General features: G+C 37.3%; 1 protein-coding gene across 1 annotated transcript in view; it reads right to left on the bottom strand.

Annotated features, from left to right (window-relative positions):
- Nucleotides 1-22,346, bottom strand: part of LOC131849743 (protein 4.1 homolog) — a 103,938-nt gene that overhangs the window by 31,664 nt on the left and 49,928 nt on the right. Inside the window, exons 2-8 of the mRNA XM_059199857.1 lie at nucleotides 10,977-11,132; nucleotides 9,984-10,131; nucleotides 7,889-8,005; nucleotides 7,107-7,290; nucleotides 6,631-6,783; nucleotides 5,538-5,723; nucleotides 2,967-3,136 (exon numbers count right to left, since the gene is read on the bottom strand). Coding sequence (XP_059055840.1) covers nucleotides 2,967-3,136; nucleotides 5,538-5,723; nucleotides 6,631-6,783; nucleotides 7,107-7,290; nucleotides 7,889-8,005; nucleotides 9,984-10,131; nucleotides 10,977-11,114 — 1,096 coding nt within the window. The 5' untranslated portion in view covers nucleotides 11,115-11,132. The remainder of the gene's footprint in view (nucleotides 1-2,966; nucleotides 3,137-5,537; nucleotides 5,724-6,630; nucleotides 6,784-7,106; nucleotides 7,291-7,888; nucleotides 8,006-9,983; nucleotides 10,132-10,976; nucleotides 11,133-22,346) is intronic.

The raw sequence follows: 22,346 nt of genomic DNA, 5'->3' as shown, positions 1-22,346 counted from the left end.
AAGTGTTGTTTGCGTCTGGCGTTTGCCGAACATAGACACCGGTCTGTGTTCCGTATTGTTTATGGATTGGAACTAATTTTAAATATTACATACGCTGATTTGGAAAATAATATTTATAATGCCCCTCATACATGTAGACTAATAGCGTGGATACTTCATACAGATTTGTTACAAGTGCAAATCTACATATATAAATATAATTGGAGTGTCTGTTTGTAATATTGAAATAACCGTTTTTTACTACATGCATATGAATCTTTCAGAGATAAGTCACAAATCTCTTTTAGAGATAAGGCCTCCTTAAACAAAACTTAGTTATATATTCAAAACTTGTTTTTAAAAGTGCAATAAAGTATATATTAATAAATACGGTAAAACACCAAAATAACATTTTTTACAATTTTTGCCGGTCTGTCTATTTGTTTGATCCGGTTAATCTCTGAAATGGCTGGACCGATTTTGACGGGACTTTTTTGGCAGGTAGCTGATGTAATATGGAGTAACATAGGCTACTCTTATTTTAGAAAAATAAACTTATATTCTACGCGGACGAAGTCGCGGGAACTGCTAGTTATATATATAAACCTTCCTCGTGAATCAATCTATCTATTAAAAGAAACCGCTTCAAAATCCGTTGCGTAGTTTTAAAGATTTAAGCATACATAGGGACAGACAGCGACAGCGACTTTGTTTTATACTATGTAATGATTAAGATTTAAGTTTATCAGAATAAATCATTTTCTATTACCACGACACGTCGTCATCATCACCATCGTTATGACAAACCAATACGTCACATTCATTTATATCGTGGCCGCCATTCATCAGCGGTCAGCTGTTCAGTAACATAAACATAATGTCAAGCAACGTACAATCTTTATTCATAGTCATTCTGGGAATCATCATATCAACAAATAAATGATGTATCTCAGCATTTATTTCATTTTCTTTCATGTAATCCTTATCCTTACTAATATTCTAAAAGCAAAAGTAACTCTGTCTCTCTGTTTGTCTGTCTCGCTTTCACGTCAAAACTACGAAATCCATTTAAATGAAATTTACTACATGGATTGTCTAGACTGAGAAAGGACATAGGCTACTTTTTAATGAAAAAAAAAACCTTTTCAACCCCTTACAACCCGTAAGGGGTTTAAAGTGGTTGAAAATAACATTTTTAGAATAATTGTCTGTCTGTCTGTCGGTCTGTTTGTTCCGGCTAATCTCTGAAATGGCTGAGCCTATTTTGACGTGACTTTTTCTGGCAGGTGGCTGATGTAATAAGGAGTAAATTAGGCTACTTTTATTTACGAAAAATAATGTTAAATTCCACGCGGACGAAGTCGCGGGAACAGCTAGTAAAAAATAAGATTCTACTATAGCTTATACTGTTTATTTGTGCATACCACTACAAGTTTTAATATTCTGTTTGAAATCTAATATTTTGTGTGAAACGATATTACTGTATTAATATCGATGATTTAATATAAACAAAAACATGTGTAATTCGTACCTAGAAGTTAACAGGTCATCTCTAATGTATATATACATTGAAATATATTAGTCATCGTTGGCAAACAGTGATAGCGTGATCACGACGGTATAGTATATTGATAGGTCTAGTGGTTTAGTACGCCGGCTACATTCGGTCGCGGGTTGGATTCCTTGCACGGTACTAACATTCGTATTCGTTATCTATACATATAAATAAAATTGAGTATCTGTTTGTAATATTGAAATAACCTATTTTACTACATGCATATGAATATAAATACGGTACATACACATAACATTTTTTTACAATTTTTGTCTGTCTGTTTGTTCCGGTTAATCTCTGAAATGGTTGGACCGATTTTGTCGGGACTTTCTTTGGCAGGTATTTATAGGTTTATTTATATTGCTTGTCTAGTTTGTATTCACACGTTTCGACTTGAAAAATGTAAACTTACTGGGTACCAGGGGAAACAGAGATTATTTAAAAGAGCAACACACAAGTTGCTTGCTTGTTCTTCGTTCACGTTGTGATAAACTTTCCGAAGGAGCGGAAGATTAAAAAAAAAAATTATGTCTATTCAAAAGTGCTTAAATTAAGTTTATTTGAACAAACGATTTTCTATTCTGTTCTATTATTTGTCTATAGTAGTATCGATATCATATCATACATATACCACGAATTAGTAAACCAATTGTAGTCAGCAAATAACCGCAAAACTAATGAATTGGTCCTTCGAGCCGGACACGTTAGTAAAGTACAGTAAGACTCCGCTTAATATCGCGCCATTTCGTTTGATGCCCCTTTATTTCAACCCGGGGATTGGGAACTGTAATGAATTTTGTAGCCGTGTCATATTTATTGTCAAAAATTGATATATTAATAGCAATAGAATTTTTAGTAAATTAAAACCATTTATTTAGTAATATGCGGTTTTATCTTATCAGGAACATAACGGAAAGACCTCAAGGAAATAGTTTTAGAAACAGCAGCTAGTCTTCATAATAACGAGGAATTAACTGAGCAAGAAAAAATATTGTTAGTAGTGATTCCGAAGAAAAGAAAGAAAAATAACATCGTTTCACTCTGTTAACACATCCTATGTGGTTGTAACCTACTCATGTATAAATGAAATATCTCCTTTGGAAAGTACAAAGTATTCTGAGGAGATAAAAATCATCGCTCCTAAGAATATCCTTCAATTCTTGTCCCTGACGGGTTTAGGTAGTGAACTTTGAGGTCACTAAGATGTAGGTCGCAGAGCTACAGGTTCGAGCACCTGACAATAGCCCAAATTCCCCAATAAAAAAAAAATCAAAAACATTGACAATAGTGATTGTAAAGAAAAGCGAGAAAGATAGCCTCTAACGCTGTTTCGGTTAGCGCTGGAATTTACTGGACATCTTCCCCCGCGTTGAGCGGGGTCTTACTGTACTTTTTTTAGTATACAAATTCAAATATAATATATGGTACTTACCGTCGACGCTGCGCGAGGAGATCTTGCGGTGAGACAGCGTACGGGAGAAGTGCGGCGGGGGACGCTGCGGGGGCGCCGCGCGGGACTCGTAGTGGGTGCGGCCGCTGTAACGGAACCGGGACCCCAGCCGGGGGAACACCGCGCCGCGGGACGGCTCCGGGGACGTCAGCCTGCGGGGGACACACACACTCAACGAGCGACCGGGACCCCAGCCGGGGGAACACCGCGCCGCGGGACGGCTCCGGGGACGTCAGCCTGCGGGGGACACACACACTCAACGAGCGACCGGGACCCCAGCCGGGGGAACACCGCGCCGCGGGACGGCTCCGGGGACGTCAGCCTGCACACACACGCATACTGAACATCCGACAAGGACTAAAGTCTACAAACGTCAGTCTGCGCACACGCATCGCATACCGAACATCCGACAAGGACCAAAGTCTACAGACGTCAGTCTGCGCACACGCATCGCATATTGAACATAGGACGACAACTATAGTGTACAAACGTCAGCTCAGCACACACATACGACATATCACACCGCGGGCTTCCTAACTATAGTGTACAAACGTCAGCTCAGCACACACATACGACATATCACACCGCGGGCTTCCGACTCCTGTGACGTCAGCCTACACACACACACACTCAGACACACGACATATTGGACATCGGACAGACTAAAATCGTCAGCCACCGCACACACTCATCATATCATACTCACACAATCGACATACTGAACATCGAACGAAAGAAGTAGTGCATACAGCGTCGCGTACCATCTTCTCCTGCGACATTACCCTACACACTGCAGACAGGATAGGGTCCGCCTTTCCAAAATATTTAGTTAGGGTTAGAGGGGGAGAAAGCCCAAAGAGATAAACAGAGATAAATAATTCATAGGGGTAAAAAAATGTCTGCTTTTCGATGCACATTACCCGCTTATTAAGCCATTATTATGGATTGGTAGAGGGTTGAATATCAGATAAGGAGTAATCCATATCTCCCCCGACTCACACACAGCACGTACAACCTATACACACGGGTCCCCCCCGTAATCCGTATGCGCCAGGGGATTGTTAGTAATGTGGACTCATGACCCCATTACCATGTCAGGTTGACCTCCACGCGGTTCCCCCTGGAAATCATCGTGATAAATTCCTGGTGAATTTATCACGATGGGCCAACTGATCTGACCTCATGCTCACCTTATCATCCTCCACTGGTGCCCCGTCAGCGTAAACCATTAGCGCAGGCGGGTGCACCATTCCATTATCACCCATAAAAAAAAAGCTATACACACGCGCGCACTCACACAAAACACACACATGACAAGGAGTCAAATGTATGGACACCAGGCTTCGCCCTCACACACGCAAGTCGTGATAGCCACTGCACCACGAAAGGACCAAATGAACATCGGACGAGGAGCAGTCCATATCTCACTGTTACATTGTGTCTTAACGGTCGTCCATAGACTACGGCAAACGTTGACCATCAGACGGACCTTGCCACCATCGTGGTATAAAAGAATTGTTACATCACTAAATAATATGCGATTTATAACTCTAAAAGAAGCGAATGGATAATATAAACAACTGGACCGATTATAATAAGAATTCTGTCCACTAGTCTTATATATAAAATTCTCGTGTCACAGTTTTCGTTCCCATACTCCTCCGAAACGGCTTGACCGATTCTAATAAAATTTTGTGAGCGTATTGTGTAGGTCTGAGAATCGACCAACATCTATTATTCATCCCCCTAAATGTTAGGGGTACTCCACCCCTCAATTTTTTTGTTTCATTTTAAGGCAAAACAACGTTTGCCGGGACAGCTAGTAACCTATAACATTAAGGCAGGTTACTGCAAGAGGCCAGTGCTAAATTCCATATTTACCCAATAAAAAAACTAGTCCACAGCTGGGTCTTTAGTTCAGATGCTGCATATATATATATATATATATATATACAGTAGACCCCCAGTAATCTGACCCTTATTTGTAGGTACTTCAGAGTGCATATATAACACATAGAATCTTATCACTGGATCTGTAATATGTTAGAATAGTCCGAATTTTTTTTACAAAAGAGTACCTTGTAAATGTACTCTTTTGTAATAAAAATTCGGACTATAGGGGTACTCTTAGGCAGTACTCTATAATGCGACAAATTCGATGGTCCGACACTGCCCTGCAAAATGTTTGTTGTATAACCGAGGGTCCACTGTATATATATATATTTATATATATTTTATAATATATTCTTATTTAAGTATGTATGTATTTAAAGATATTTATTTAAATTTATGAATTTTATTATAATTGTACCTACTTCCTTTTAATAAGAAAGCAAGTCATTTCATGTTATTATTTACTTCAATGCAACGCCCATTAATCTCTGTTTGCCTTATGGTCGTATGGGAGAAAATACTTTATGGTGTGAAATCCGCCATATTATCTTTATATATTAAGTATTAATAAATAAATATACCTGAAGGCCAGTGCTATATTCCATATATATCCAATAAAAAAAACTATATAACAGTGTTTTGTTCAGATGCTGCACATACCTGAAGAAGGTATGATGTTCTACGCAGGTTTTCCACAGTTTCTTAGCGGCGCGGTGGTTGGCCAGCTTGAAGCCGACCGTGGACTCGAACTGTTCAAACTCGCCAGGGCGCAGCTTCACGTAGAAGTTGTGGCGTTTGTAACTGATCTTCAGGATCTTGGGCCACGCGAAGCGGTTGATGCGCAGCCTAATATGTACAAATACAAAATTCAAAAATTCATGTAGGTCTAATTCTGTGGATTGGAGTGGAGTACAAGTGGATTGTAATATGGATTAATTCAAATTCAAATTAAAAAATCATTTATTCATGTAGGACATTTTAGCCGCTTATGAACGTCATATTTTTTATAGTATAATTTTTTCCTACCGTCCAGTTCAGTATACAGATCCAATTGAGAAGAATTGGCAAGAAATTCAATTGAGTTACTTTTTTTTTAAAAGCCAGTTTATTTACAATGTATATTTATATAGGTGTCTATGTCTAACATTAAATGAAGATTCCGTGCATGAACAACTATTTCCATGCACGCTCGTCATTCATTAATAACATTGCTCGCAATGTACCATGTCAGGTTCATCTCTACTTGTTTCCTTCTCGAAACCATCGTTATAATTTCATGGTGAATTTACCACGATGGACTAACTGACCTGACCTCATGTTCATCTCATTATGTTCAACTGGGTGCAGGTGGGTGTACCATTAAATTATCAACCATAAGAAAAAATATTTAAATAGTGATTCCTATGTATGCTTAAATCTTTAAAACTACGCAACGGATTTCGAAGCGGTTTTCTTTAATAGATAGCGTTACTTAAGAGGAAGGTTTATATATATAATACATGTACACCCGTGTGAAGCCGTGGCGAGTAGCTTGTAAAATATGTATGTACAATATATACGGTTGGGATACCATACTGTTTGTTTTCCTAATTATTGACTCTGAGATACCCACCGCTGTTCTCATTCCGTTCACAGCTTAAAGCGCGCATGACGCCAGCAGTGTGCGATAGAGACGACATAATACTTCCTTCTCTTTCCCATATATACTACAAGTATTTATCATAATATTATTATTAATAAATACTAGACGTACTTCTCTCTGTGCACGAGTAGACCAGACGAGCACACGCCAAGCGTGATGTCCACATTCTCAGAGTCCTTGGCGGGATGGAGGTCCACTCCATACATGGCCAGTTTCTTAGCATTCTCCAGGTAGTTCAGCTCAGCTTCCGCTGGGGTTTGGCCTCTGTCAATTAAATTTATATATTGAGTACACAATTTTACTATTAATAATAATAATATACATAAAATTTACACTGTTTCTTCGTAGTCTTTTTAATATAACTGGAATGGCGATCAAGCTGACGATCTGCCCGATTCTTTCAATAAAGTATATCCGTAACTTACATAAAAAAAATAACTATTTTTGTCTGTCTGTCTATTTATTCTTGCCGCCGGTTACTCGCCGGTTATAGCGTAATGCACGCATGACGCCAGCATTGTGCGCTAGAGACGACAGAATACTTCCTTCTCTTTCCCACATATAGTAATCCTGTACTAATTCAATACCTGTGTGTCTTGTGCAACTCCGCAACCTTCTCCTCTAGTTCCGGCGTGCAGGCCGATGGTGGGACCAGCTTCAGTTGCTTGCAGTGCCCCGCCGCTGCCTCAGACTCCTCGTAGTCGCCGAGCTCGGACTGCAGCAGGTAGCTGGCCAGCAACGCGTGCGTCACCGTCGAGCATGGCAGACGACCTGACCACAATGTCATCATTTATTTATTATGCAACAATTATCAACTGTAATAATTTTGACCTCGGTGGTCTAGCGGTATAGCACACTGATTTGCTTCCGAAGGACGCGGTTTCGATTCCTGGCATGGCACAACAAAGATTTGTTATGATGAGTTTAATTGTTTGTATCTTCCGAAGGACGTAACTAGATGGCGCTATATGGTTTCGATTCCTGGCATGCGATCTTTTTACATATAGCACAACAAAGATTTGTTATTTATCAAATAGATGTCGTGATATATGTTTAATTGCTTGTATCGGTCCGGATTATGTAAAAACTTTTTCTTTGTTTAATGAATAAAATAATTATATAAGATATTGAATTTCTGGTTTTTTTTTTTTTTGTGGAATATAATGTAATGGTGCACCCGTCTGCGCTAACGGTTTACGCTGACGGGGCACCAGTGGGGGATGATAAGATGAGCATGAGGTCAGGTCAGTCAGCCCATCGTGACAAATTCACCAGGAATTTGTCACGATGGTTTCCAGGGGGAACCGCGTGGAGGTCAACCTGACATGGTACATTGCTAGCAATGGAGTTATCATGAATTTCTGGTTACCTTCTAGGAGGTCCCTCCTGACCGCCAACACGAGTTGATACCGCGTCAGTTCCTCCTGCAACTGGCCTGGTTCCGGGGGGTAAAATTTCACCGCGAACCTCACTTCCCATGGTTCTCCTGTAAGATGAAACATTAATATTAACATCTGCTAGTTCCCTGCGCCGGACTAGTTCACTTCTATGCCCGCGTCATGCAGTCCAGCACGACGGTAAAGGTCCGTAGTCGAGCTGTGGTGCTTGTGTTTTTTTCAGACTACTCTAATGCTGTTGATCGCAGCTGGCCTTTACAGCTTCACTGCAAGTTTTTTTTAATGGATCATAATGAAATGGTGCACCCGCCTGCGCTAACGGTTTACGCTGGCGGGGCACCAGTGGAAGATGATAAGATGAATATGAGGTCAGGTTAGTTAGGCCATCGTGATAAATTCATCTTCTCCAAAACGGCGGAAGGACTTATGGAGCGGCTCAAGCTAAATCTCGCTTGACGAATACGACTTTAGTTTGAGGGCTAAGGGTTTGAATCTCGGCCGTTGACCGTTGTATTTTCGTGTGTTGTTTATGTTAATATTTGTGTGTTACATAGATAGATATGGATAGATAGATAAAAGATTTATTAGCAACATTAAACAAATTACAAACAATACACAAAATAAGAAATACTCGCCCCAGCTTCGCCCGGGTGTACATATATTATACATATACTCTTCATTATTATATATAGTATCACTGTCTGTCCGTCCCTATGTATGCTTAAATCTTTAAAACTACGTAACGGATTGTATCGGTTTTAATAGGTCTATCTATTAAAAAAAACCGATAGTAGATAAGAGTGATTCAAGAGGAAGGCTCTACGTAGTTTTAAAGATTTAAGCATACATAGGGACGGACACACAGTGATACTATATATAATAACGAAGAGCTGGGTTATATACCTTAATATACATACATACATATATATATATAAATAACATACTATGCCTCTGGCTACCCTATCTGGAATAATAATCGTGACGGGTTGTTTCAACTCAGTTCTTAGTACCAACGTTACATAATCAAGTCTAAATTGTTCTAGTAGATTGTTAGTAGGTTTTTCGATTTCTCAGCATATTTTATATCACGAGTTACGAGAGTTCTCGATACTCATTTCTCAAGATTCTATAGTTTTTCGAGAACTCAAAAAATGTATTAAATACAGATAAAAAATTAATTTACAAATCAACATATTATTTATTTTTTTATGAGCTCAACTTTTAACTTAGGATTAATTGCCTAATTATTTTTCCGTGGTTACTGAGAGGGTGCGCACTTCTGCAATATGAAACGAGTCTAAATTATGATGGACCGCGCCGAATTTTTCAAATTCTTCATAATTAACAATTAAAATGTTTAAATATAGGAAATTTAATTTTTTACGCACTTTATTTAATACGAAAGTTTGTAGTTCTGACAGTTTGAAAGCAAGGCAGAGTATTTACTACCCTTCGCTTCGCTTCTCCGCCTACACACAGTACTGTGTACTAACATAGAGTAAAAAAAGCGTGCTTTTTATAAACTTTTACAGATATTATTAAAATACAAAAAGAGATTTCTCGAGACATCTATTCTAAAGAGCAACACATAAGTTTCTTGCTCATGTCTTGTAATGAATCAAGTGGTAGAATCAAAAGTATGACTATTCAAAAGTGCTGTATTGAATTTATTTGAATAAAGATTATTTCTATTTCTATTTCGAGTTCTCCAGTGATTTTTCTCGTCTCTACATTACGTCAAATTCTTGGTGTTCCTCGACCCGAGGAATCTCCATTGAAACCCTAATTGTTAGTAACACCACCACATCGAGGACGTAACACAGTTTGATACAGCGCTTACGTTTCAGCAGTTTGGACCAAAATATGACTATTCAAAAGTTCTTTTACTGAGTTTATTTGATTAAAGATTATTTCTATTTCTATTTCGAGTTCTCCAGTGATTTTTCTCGTCTCTACATTTCGTCTAATTCTTGGTGTTCCTCGACTCGAGAAATCTCCATCGAAACCCCAATTGTTAGTAACACCACCAAACCGAGGACGTAACACAATTTGATACAGTACGCTTACGTTTCAGCAGTTTCGACACCCGCTTGTCGAGGTCGATCCAGACGCGTGGATCCCCACGGTCCTCGTACAGCAGCCCGAAGTAGTCCTTCTCAACTAGGTTCAATTTGTCGCAGACGGAGTTCAGGAGTTCGTGGCCGCGGATCTTTTTCTGAAAATGGACGATACATAAATTATATCACACATTCCGACAAACATTTACAAGAGAATAAAGAAGTCACATAATGCGTAGAAAAATATTTGCATCAAAACACTACAGTTACACTATTAAACTGTGACATGTGAAAAAAGAGGAGATTCCTCCCGCATAAACTTAGATTGTGAACTGAACTGAGTGCCGCAGTTTTCTCTAGAGACAACAGCTAGGGTTTTTCAAGAAGGATTCGATACTATATAACAAGGTATTGGAATTACAAAATGCGTTCAAAAATATTATGAAATCTAGGACCCCTTCCAGCCTCCTAGATTTTATTACAACCCATTTGAATTAAAACACTATAGTTTTACTATTAAAATGTGGGTAGTTGTAACATTAGAAAAGGAACGGTTTCCTCTTCCGCGTGCACTTAGATAGTTGAATGAACTACCTGCCGAAGTTTTCACTAAATACTTTTTTCAGCATGGAGTTTTCCAGGGGTATACTAAGGTTTCTTAAGGCACAGCAACACGCATGTGACACGCCTGGTGTTTCAGACGTCCATACGCTAATGTTACCATTTAACCTGATGGCCTCGGTGGTCTAATTATTTATCACACGTTTTACTTCCAATGGTCTCGGGTTTGATTCCTCGCACGACACAAACATCTATTACTATGAGTGTTTGTATCTGTTTTTAATGTCTACCAACAACACCAACTCTGCACTCTAGCTTGAGTCTAGATGGCGCTATGTGAATTATTCAGGTTTATCATTATTTAGCATCAGATACATCGTATGTTTGATTTCCACATTTGTGGTATACGAAGTTGGAAAAATAAGAACAAAAAAATACTTACGTCCACGTCCAAGTTCAAACTGGACCCATCGAGTAGTTCCACCTTCACTTTGGTCAGGTTGCCGTGGTGCGGCCGCTTCTCTTCCTTGGGCTTGGTTTTGGCCTCATCCTTGGCCTCCTTGGGCACGCCCTCCGGCATCTTGCCGACCTTCTACACCTGAAACATGAAAGGTCTGTGTTAAGTACGTCTTAAGTTTTCTCAATCTATCAATTCTCTTCAACTAAATTTTGTTTAAGTCAAGTAGAACTGACATTCTTTTTGATTTGAAATTCACGTTCTTTCTGAACTGACCGTATATTTGTCGTATTTTAAGTATCTAAAGTAAATGTAAAAGGCACCTGAAATATGAAAGGTCTCAGTTAAGTATGTTTAGTTCCAGGTTTTCGAGAATAGTGGGGCAGGCACAAGATGAGTGAGGCGGCCTATGAACAGTGACTTGGACAAAAAAGGGCATACGAGCAAGCGGCTAACGGAACGAACGATTTGTATATGTATTTATAATAGTTTTAACTTAATTTTTTTTTTCGATAACAATATTGCCAACAACATGGGAACGAAACCGGGGCTCAGTTAATGCAGTTATACGTAATACAAATATATAAAATTGAAGTGTCTGTAATTTCAACTTAACAGCCGTTTACTAAATGATTATGAAAGTATATACTTACAAAATATATATATAAAAAATATATCTGTCTGTTTGTTCTTGCTAATCTTAGAAACGGTTGACCCGATTTCCACGTCAGGTCAACCTCCACATGGTTCTCTATGAAAAACCAAGATGATTTCACGATGGGCTACCTGACCTGACCTGTTCATCTTATCATCCTCCACTAGTGCCCCGCCAGCGTAAACCGTTAGCGCAGGCGAGTGTACCATTCCATTAAAAAAAAACCATTGTTCTTATATGAACTTCCAGACCAATCCAGCTATAAATACCACCCGTTTGAAGGTTACCGTCACCTTACAATGGTAGTATTAATCAACAGGCTACACACCGTGAGAACCGAATGCACTACCAACGTATCCATTGTCGCACGTTGTATGTATTCATTTTTTGTACATTTCCGCTGCAAACTGCTAGCACAATATGAACAATAACTGCATATTATGACGACCTCGGTGGTATAGCAGTCTAGCACACCGTTTTACATCCGATGGTCGCGCGTTCAATTCCTCGCACGGCACAAACATTTGTATTCATAAGTATGATTGTTTGTATAGGTCTAGGTGTTTTCTGTGTATAATAATATTTCTTTTTATATATATTTGTATCAGTTATCTAGTACCAATAACACAAGCTTTAGTTAGCTTAACTTGGGTCTAGATGGCGCTGTGTGAATTGTCCTGAGATTATTATTATTTTCTTTTCCTTTGATGTTAATACAGGTCTCATGTGACATTTAATAGTTCTAAAAGACAATTTGTCGTAATTTTCAGCAATCAAATTCTCATTAAATAATTGACTCAATGTCATTGCAATTAACACGTGCACCAGAATGTATTTTTTTGTCTCCTTTGCCGATTACAAAAGTGTGAGTTATTATGTAACTAGCTGTTACCCGTGACTTCGTGTGTTGAATTTAACTATTTTCTATTAAAATTAATAAAATTACTAAATTAAAAGTACCTTAAGTCACTCAACTAACTTATAACATTAGCTTTCTGCGAGTTTTGTCTCTTTTACCGATTGCAAACGTTATCATATGGCTATGTTTATCAACTGGCTGTATCTCGTGACGTCGTCTGCGTTGAATTATTTTTTTTCCCAAATTAAATAAAATTTCAAAAATAAAAATATCTAAGTTAGTCTTCATAACATTAGCTATATGCGAATGCAAGTCACAAGTAAGCAAGCACAAACAGACAGACAGAAAAAATAAATATATTTTATATAAAAACTAATTCAATTTGTAAATATTTATACGTAGTTCTATCGGAAGCTTATATGATGTTATTTTACATAACGATTTATTTAATATTCATTTAATAAAAATCTGTTAAAATCTATTTTTGTGTAAGAAAGCCTATTACAGGATAGACGAATTCATAGATGACAACATACCAAGTAAATAATTAGTTTATTGGCACACAACGTTATAATTTGTTTATCTCATTGCTTTCTTTATTTAATTATTTTAGAAATATGAAAGCGTAGCGGTTTTTGTATTGATTGCCGCATACATATGTAAAATGTGAATACTATAACTATCAGTTTATTTGAATAAATTATTTTCTGTTCTACTCTATTATTATATAGTTCATTTATATTTATTCATATTGATTTTAGAAATAAAAAGTACATGTCTGTACATTTTCTCAAATCTCTAAATCTAGGATCGAAGAGGAAAATCTTATATATAAAATTCTCGTGTCACAGTTTTCGTTCCTATACTCCTCCGAAACGGTTTGACCGATTCTCATGAAATTTTGTGAGCGTATTGAGTAGGTCTGAGAATCGGCCAACATCTATTTCTCATCCCCCTAAATGTTAGGGGTAGTCCACCCCTAATTTTTTTTTTTATTTTAAGGCAAAACAATGTTTGCCGGGACAGCTAGTATAAATTTATAGACAAAGGATAAAGAAACAGTAAATACGATTAATAATGTTAGGTTTCTAACATCAATTACATAACAAATCCATCCTAACATTGGTCCCGCACTATTACGTACCGCCCACGACTCCAATCCCGATTAGGCTTGTATAGTTCTTGAACGATCTAGTTCGGAACAGCGCTCCCAACGACAAACTACGTGTAGTTCACAGAAATTTCGTCCTACAGTTCGTTAGTTCGTTTGAAAAAACGCAAAATGACTTGTCACAAAAAAAACGAGACCACATAATAATAACAATATTTCTCAAGACAATTCACACAGCGCCATCTACCCTCACGGTAAGCAGAGCTCGTGTTATGGGTACTAGACAATATAAATACATAGATACATTTATGTAAACACATACATAATATACTTAGAAAACACCTATACCGATACAAACAATCATACTCATGAATACAAATCATGTAGGTGTCGTGCGAGGAATTACAGCCGCGCCCATCGACAGTAAGACGGTGTGCTTAATCGCTACACTACTGAGGCCATCGTATTTTTAAGGATGTCCTTCCTCTAAACTCTAGAAGGTCTGGAAGTATTTTTCATCCTTTAGCCACTAGAGTGTAGAGCGGTGTTTCTAAATTAGTGGTACGCGTACCCCCAGGGGTACGGGAAGTTGCATCAAGGGGTACGTGCGGCTATCAGTAAAACAAACACACACACACACTCACAATCTTTCACACATTAAGGAGTAGGCAAGGTTTGAGGTCTTTTTGAAGTGGTACGCAGCAAAAACTACTTGGAAACACTGGTCTAGAGGATGACAAGCCTAAGTCGGGAGCGAACGAACTAGATCGCCTTTAGATCTGCGAACTGAATTGGACCGAGTGCCGAACTATTGTATTATGCGCAAGTCTTGTCCCGATGTGATTGATGACCGGGCGACCTCGGCGTTGCCTGTGACCCTAATTCGACAATTGTATCAAGGATCCAGCAGATCAGAATGGACATGTCTTACGTCACGGATATTATTAGTCTTAGGGGCTGTCCACGTGATGTTTCTTAACATTTTTACACCCCTGCCCTCTCCCCCTGATGATACATGGAGATTTAAGATTAACCCCGTAGGAAAGAGGTTTGTTAATAATGGGGACTGATGATCTTATTGCTAACAATGTACCATTGACAGATTGACCTCCATCCATTGGAAACTATCGTGGCAAATTCTTGGTGAATTTGTCACGTCGGACAGGATGACCTGATATAATGCTCATTTTATCATTCTCCACTGGTGCCCCGCCAGCATAAAAAAGACTAACCCCTCCCCAAAAACCAAACCAAAATCTAGAGGTACCTAGAAATTCTTATTTTTTTTTAAATCTTTAAATACAAATTAGAAAAGTCAAAGTTACTAAATAAGATACTGAAAAGCGGTCAGTTTAAAAAATAAATATCCGTGATATTTTTCTACACCCTCCTCCCCAATTGTGATATTTTTTGACATTTGCCAAAATTAACAAATTGGAGTATTGTGAAGCGAAACATTGATCACGTTTTCTCCATTATTATACTCATGGGCAAGCAAGCTGAAACATAAATGGTCTCGGACTGTGCAGTTTCAGAGGAGCTTCCTCCCGCGTATACTTACATTGTGGAATGAACTACCTGCCGAGGTTTTCTCGAGAGACTACAACATGGGGTATTTCAAGAAGGTTTCTTATGGCAACGCGCACGTGACACCCCTGGTGTTCCTGGCGTCCATAGGCTACGGTAACCATTTACTATCAGATGGGCTGTATTTTTGTTTGCCACCATCGTCGTATAAAAAAGGTTTCTATTCTTTTAATATTTTTATGCGATTTGTCGTCTGTATATGTCTCTACTTCACTTAATTCTTTTTTAATTTGACTGTAGTCCAACGCTAAACGTATTGTCGCGGTTTATAACGATCAGATGGGCCGTATGCTTGTTTGTCACCTACCTAGTATAAAAAAAGGTCAATTAAAATACCAATAGGCGGGTATAGCAGTGGGATCTTCGACCTCATAATATATTCACAATTGACCATTTCAAAGAGCAAAGAAACAAGGTCAAGTTACATATGGAGTGATCTAATACACGTTTACGTTGGGCTCGGAATATTCATGGTCAGTAATCAAATCAATAACAAATATTATTACATCATGTATCTCTCTCTACTAATATTATGAATGCGAAAGTAACTCTGTCTGTCTGTCTGTCTCGCTTTCACGTCAAAACTACTATCGATTTAAATGAAATTTGGTACACAGATAGTCTAGACCCTGAGCAAGAACATAGGCTACTTTTTAATGCGAATAAAGGGTTGTAAGGGGTTGAAAGTGAGATGAAAGGTTGTATGGAAGAATAGTCATTTTTGAAGCTAGAAGCTTGAAACTTATTTTTGAGGCTGTTGATTAAATACTAATAAATATGACATTCAAAGGTTGTAAAAATGTTACCTTTAAGAGGGTAAAAAAAATTGTGTGGAAAATAGTTAATTTCATTTGCTTTTTTCGGTTAGATGAATATTTTGTTCTTTGTTAGGTCGAGGTCACTATAATTACGTGGACGAAGTCGCGGGCACAGCTTGTATATAATATATTACATTTTATCGTGTAATATAAACCACAAGTCAATCGTTCCGCACTTAGTTTCAGGTGGTGAAAACAATATAATCTTAATCTTAATAATAATATATACGCTACAGTTTTTTAGTATGAATGAATGGATGTTTGTTAATCTTTCAGTCAAAAACTATTGAACTCGTTTTGATTAAACTTTACAGTAATGACCGCGTGGTGGTGACCGTTTTACTTCCGATGGTCGCGACTTCAATTCCTCGTACGGTGCAAACATTCGTATTCACGAGTATGGTCGTTTGTGTCAGTCTGGGTGTTTTTTATGTATATATTTACAAAAAACTGTAAGTATTTATATCAGTTGTCTAGTACCTACAACACAAGCTCTGCTTACCGTGGGACTATATACCGCTGTGTTATTTATTAGTAAGAAGCTACTCGCCCCGGCTTCGCACGGGTGTACATCTATTATACATAAAAACCTTCCTGTAGAATCACTCTATCTATTAAAATAAACCGCTTCAAAATCCGTTGCGTAGTTTTAAAGATTTAAGCATACATAGGGACAGACAGACAGCGACAGCGACTTTATTTTATACTTATACTATGCAATGATAAGATGAGTAATGATTGTTTATCACTGAAACAAATACTCACGAAATAGCGTGTAAATATTATTAAGACATAATATGACATTAAACAAATACGTACCGTGCATTAGATTCATCTGTTGGCCGACGTCCAAATACTGAAGCATGATTTTATGTCATATTTTAATAAGAAACATATCGAGATGTTTTAGTATCCGATAGTTTTGCGACTAGAGACCTAGTTCTAATTTCATATTCAAATAAACAAGCACCGTACCGTTACCTTTTGGATCGCGAGTCTATATAAATCCAGACAAGTATCCGCGACTTGGTTGTGTGGAATTTAACTTCATTTTTCTAAAACAAAAGTAGCCAAAGTTACTCCTTATTATATCACCTGCCAATAAAAGTCCCGTCAAAATCGGTCCAGCCATTTCAAAAATTAGCCGGAACAAACAGACAGATAGACAAAAATTGTAAAAAATGTTATTTTGGTGTATGTACCGTATTTATATTTTTTATGTGGCAAACAAGCATACGGCCCATCTGATGGTAAACGGTTACCGTAGCCTATGGACGCCTGAAACACCAGGGGTGTCACATACGCGTTGCCGACCCTTAAGAAACCTTAATATTTAAGAAAAACCCCATGCTGTAGTCTCTCGAGAAAACCTCGGCAGGTACTTCATTCCACAATCTAAGTGTACGCGGGAGGAAGCTCCTCTGAAACCGCACTGTCCGAGACCACTTAGGTTCCAGCGTGTGGGGATGAATTCCCTGTCGATGGCGAGCGGTGCGATGGTAAAAGGTAGCCGTAGGCATCATGTCAAACAATTCATCAGAACACAGTCCGTTGTATTACAAACAGACACTCCAATTTTATTTATATGTATAGATGTATAGATAACATTAGTATAGGAACACGTTGATGAGAGACTGCACTGTGTCATACCGGCAGTGCTATGTGCTGATGTCATGCCTAACACTGTAGCGGTCAGGATTCTATTGTTTCCGTGTATATCCTTTTGTTTGCCATATTTGTAATGTTATTTAAGCGCCATTTGACGGTCTACTACGAGATATCAATCACTAAAATCATTTGACGGCCCCGGCAGTCTAGTGGTTTAGCACACCGCCTTACTTTCCGATCACTGGTTTGATTCCTCGCAGAGTACAAATTTCAAATTCTAAATATCTTTATTCATGTAGGTCTCAGTCAGTCTCGGCAAAACTGCTATCCGTTTCAGCTATACATATAAATAAAATTGGAGTGTCTGTTTGTAATATTGAAATAACCGTTTTTTACTACACGCATATGAATATAAATATGCTACATACACCAAAATAATATTTTTTACAATTTTTGTCTGTCAATCTGTCGGTCTGTTTGTGCACCGTATTTATATTCATATGCATGTAGTAAAAAACGTTTATTTCAATATTACAAACAGACACTCCAATCTAAATATATATAACTCAAAGGTAACTGACTGACTGACATAGTGATCTATCAAAGCACAGCCCAAACCACTGGGCGGATCGGGCTGAAATTTGGCGTGCAAGTAGATGTAATGACGTAGGCATCTGCTAAGAAAGGATTTAATTTAATTTAATTAATTCTACCTCCAAGGGGATAAAATAGGGCATGAAAGTTTGTATAAAACTTTGTCAAATTTAAACCGATCGGGCTGTGACTTTGCATGTATAAAGCTACTATGACGTAGATATCACCTAAGAAATAAATTTTGATAAATTCCACCACTAAGGGAATAAATTAACGCGAGCGACGCCGCGGGCAAAAGCTAGTTTTATTTATATATATATAGATGAAAAACATCTTACACACAAACTAAAAGGTAGATAACCTTTTTATTTTGGGAAATTTGTTTCTTATCTTGGAGATGATAACTCAGTATATAGGCAAACATGTTATCATTTAAAGACTAAAGATAGTTTCCGATAACCTTAATTAAACATACAAAAATGTTTTTGTATCGATTATGTCACAGTTACAATGATTTACATGCATTCTCGACGACCTCGGTGGTCTAGCGGTCTAGCACACCGCTTTACGTCCGATGGTCGCAGGTTCGATTCCTCGCATGGTGCGATCAATGTGCGGTAAAAATCACGGGATCTTACCACATTTTATATTTATTTGCTTTCAACCACCACGATCACGGGTAAACTGATACCAGTGAACAGTTTACCCGTGATCATGGTGGTTGAAAAACTGCCGAAATATCGGGAACTCAGCAAATAAATATAAAACGTGGTAAGATTCCGTGATTTTTACTAATTATATGTATAAATATATCTATGTATTGCTATCAGTTGTCTAGTACCTATAACACAGGCTTTAGCTAGCTTAACTCGAGTCTAGATGGCGCTGTGTGAATTGTTTTCAGATTTTTTTTAAACCTGTTTTAAAACCTTTTTTATACCTACATAGGCAATGTATCAGTTAAGCTAGGCACGAGTGCGATTGTACTTTGTCGATAAGCCGCAGACCGCCACTGTTCGTAGATAAATCACAAACAGACAGTAAACATATCGTAATTCCAGATAGAGCTATGATTTACGTTGTTATGTTTATATAATGTATGTAATATACACTATCATTACATAGTATAAAACAAAGTCGCTGTCGCTGTCTGCCCGTCTCTATGTATGATTAAATTTTTAAAACTACGCAACGGATTTTGAATCGGTTTTTTTAAATATATAGAGTGATTCTAGAGGAAGGTTTATATGTATAATACATATATGCCGGGGCGAGTTGCTAGTAAATAAATAAATAATCTTGGACAATTAACATAGCGCCATCTAGTACCAAGGTAAGCAGAGCTTACCATGAGACTAGACGGCTTTTTACAACTGATATAAATAATTAGATTTTTTTTAAATACATACATAATATACATAGAATACAACCAGACTGATACAAACAATCATACTTATGAATACAAATATTTGTACCGTGCGAGGAATCGAACCCGCGACCATCGGACGTAAAGCGGTGTGCTAAATCGCAAGACCACCGAGGCCGTTCTACTATATTCTTCAACTAGCTGAGCCCACGGTTTCGTTCACGTTAAATTTCAATAATAATATAGCCTATGTGCTATTCTGATGCATAAGCTATATTACTGTAGAGTTTCATCAAAATCCGTTCAGTATGTTTTGCATGTAAGAATAACAAACATCCATACTCACAAACTTTCGCGTTTATAATAGTATCAAGATTATTGATATTCTTAGCCCGTCTACATATCGCACGTATTCATCCCAGAGCTACAGTTACGACAGTGGACAGACAGACAGCGTCTCTTTTATTATTCATAAACCCAAAACTTGATAATAAAACTTGGGAACTTGTACGCATTACTATCGCTGTGAGATTCATAAAACTGAATGAGACGAGACTTGTATATTTCGCTAGCTATCTGCCCCGTATTCGTACGTGTTAGCGTTGTTGATATTTATATGTCCGTCCATTTTTATATATTACTGGCTGTACCCACGACTTCATCCGCGTGGAATTTAACCTTATCTTTCTAAAATAAAAGTAGTCTAAGCTAGTTTCCTTATTACATAAGCTACCTGCCAAAAAAGTCCCATCAAAATCAGTCCAGCCATTTCAGAGAATATCCGGAACAAACAGACAGACAGATAGACAAAAATTGTAAAAAATGTTATTTTGGTGTACGCACCGTATCTATATTCATATGCATGTAGTAAAAAACGGTTATTTCAACATTACAAACAGACACTCCAATTTTATTTATAGAAAAACTAATTATTGCATAATATGAATAATAATGAACTCCCAAGACAACTGAATACTACAAAATATATTTTTTATATGTGGCATTAAAAATACAACCCTAAACTTTCCAACCCCAACCAATCCCAATTTTTAATAGCGATATGGCAGCGTTTGGCGGGGTAGCTAGTAGTACCTATATAAATAAACCTGAATAAGCAATAAATATTACTCTAGCAACACAGTATCAATATATCAAAGCTCATTTGGCGTTAGATCGTGTTGCATGCCCATATACAGAGTTAAGTTTCCTTTCGTGGACTCTATATTGATCAGCTAGGTCAGACGTGCTGAAGTATCACCATCTAGTGACGTGACAATGTGTATATAAATACAAGCTGACACCGCAAACACATTTGCCATATAAATTAAAATCGCTTCTGAAATTTGTATTCACACGTTTCGACTTGTAAAATGTGAACTTACAAGGATTGTTTAAAAGAGCAACACACAAGTTTCTGTCTTATTCTTCTTGTGATGAGACAGCTTTTCGAATAAGCAGTAGATTAAAAAAAATTGTTGACTATTCAAAAGTGCTTAAATTAAGTTTATTTGAATAAATGATTTTCTATTCTATTCTATTCGAAAAATAGAGGTTGGTAATAGAACGGTGAAAATTTATAATATATATAATTTTGTATACCCTTAAGTGATAAGGATTGTCCGCCACTGACGTTTATATATTTATTTTTTTTATAATGTGGCCTTAAAAATACATATATATGTATTTTTATTATCACTTAAGGGTATACAAAATAGATAGTAGTCGATTCTCAGACCTACTGAATATGTATATAAAATTTCATAAAAATCGGTCAAACCGTTTCGGAGGAGTATGGTAACTAACATTGTGACACGAGAATTTTATATATAAGACTAGCTGTCCCGGCAAACGTTGTTTTCCCTTAAGATAAAAATAAAAAATTTAGGGGTGGACTACCCCTAACATTTAGGGGGATAAATAATAGATGTTGGCCGATTCTCAGACCTACTCAATACGCTCACAAAATTTCATGAGAACGAGAATTTTATATATAATATAAGATATATTTTTGTTAGCACAATATTTACTTATATTTACCCCTGGTCTTTCAGGCGTCCATGGTTACGGTAACTATTTACCATCAGTTGGGCCGTATGCTTCTTTACATAGGCCACCATCGTAATATTAAATACATATAACATATAGATGTTATCTATTTAAACGTAACAGTAAATTTATATAACTTAATTGTAAAACTAAGAACCTAAAATTAAAAAAACTAAAAAACTGAAAAAAATAATCATAATATAATAACTAAAATATATTATTAAAAGGAGTCCCTAAAAATCTATTCCATCCTTTATTGGCACCTTGACCAGAGAGTTACATGTCTAACGTATGTATTTCTTAGACAAAATATGATAAAAAAATATAGTCAGTGAAAAAAAAATCTATTATAAAATTTTAAAAATATTAAAATTACGTAAATCCCCTTAAAAAGTAGTTTATATCCTTGCACCCTTTTCAACCCCTTACAACCCTTTTGTGCATTAAAAAATAGTCCTTTCTCAGGGTCTAGACTAGACTATCTGAGTACCAAATTTCATTTAAAACGTCTCTATACTTTTGGCGTGAAGGCGTGACAGACAGACAGAGTTACTTTCGCATTTATAATATAAGTTGCTGTGTAATTAATTTGGTATTTGACATTACAGCGGCGCTCTGGAGGCGCACCCCTGACATTTTGCCACACCCCCGGCCTGGTTTTGAAGGCCGGCTATCAATACACATAGGTAAGGTAATATTTCAGACAAATGA

The sequence above is a fragment of the Achroia grisella genome, unplaced genomic scaffold, assembly GCF_030625045.1.
Source record: "Achroia grisella isolate CSIRO2021 unplaced genomic scaffold, CSIRO_AGI_Agris_v1 utg660, whole genome shotgun sequence".
Classification (NCBI taxonomy): domain Eukaryota; kingdom Metazoa; phylum Arthropoda; class Insecta; order Lepidoptera; family Pyralidae; genus Achroia; species Achroia grisella.
The sequence above is the reverse complement of the archived record's forward strand: the minus strand, read 5'-3'. Positions and strand labels throughout refer to the sequence as shown.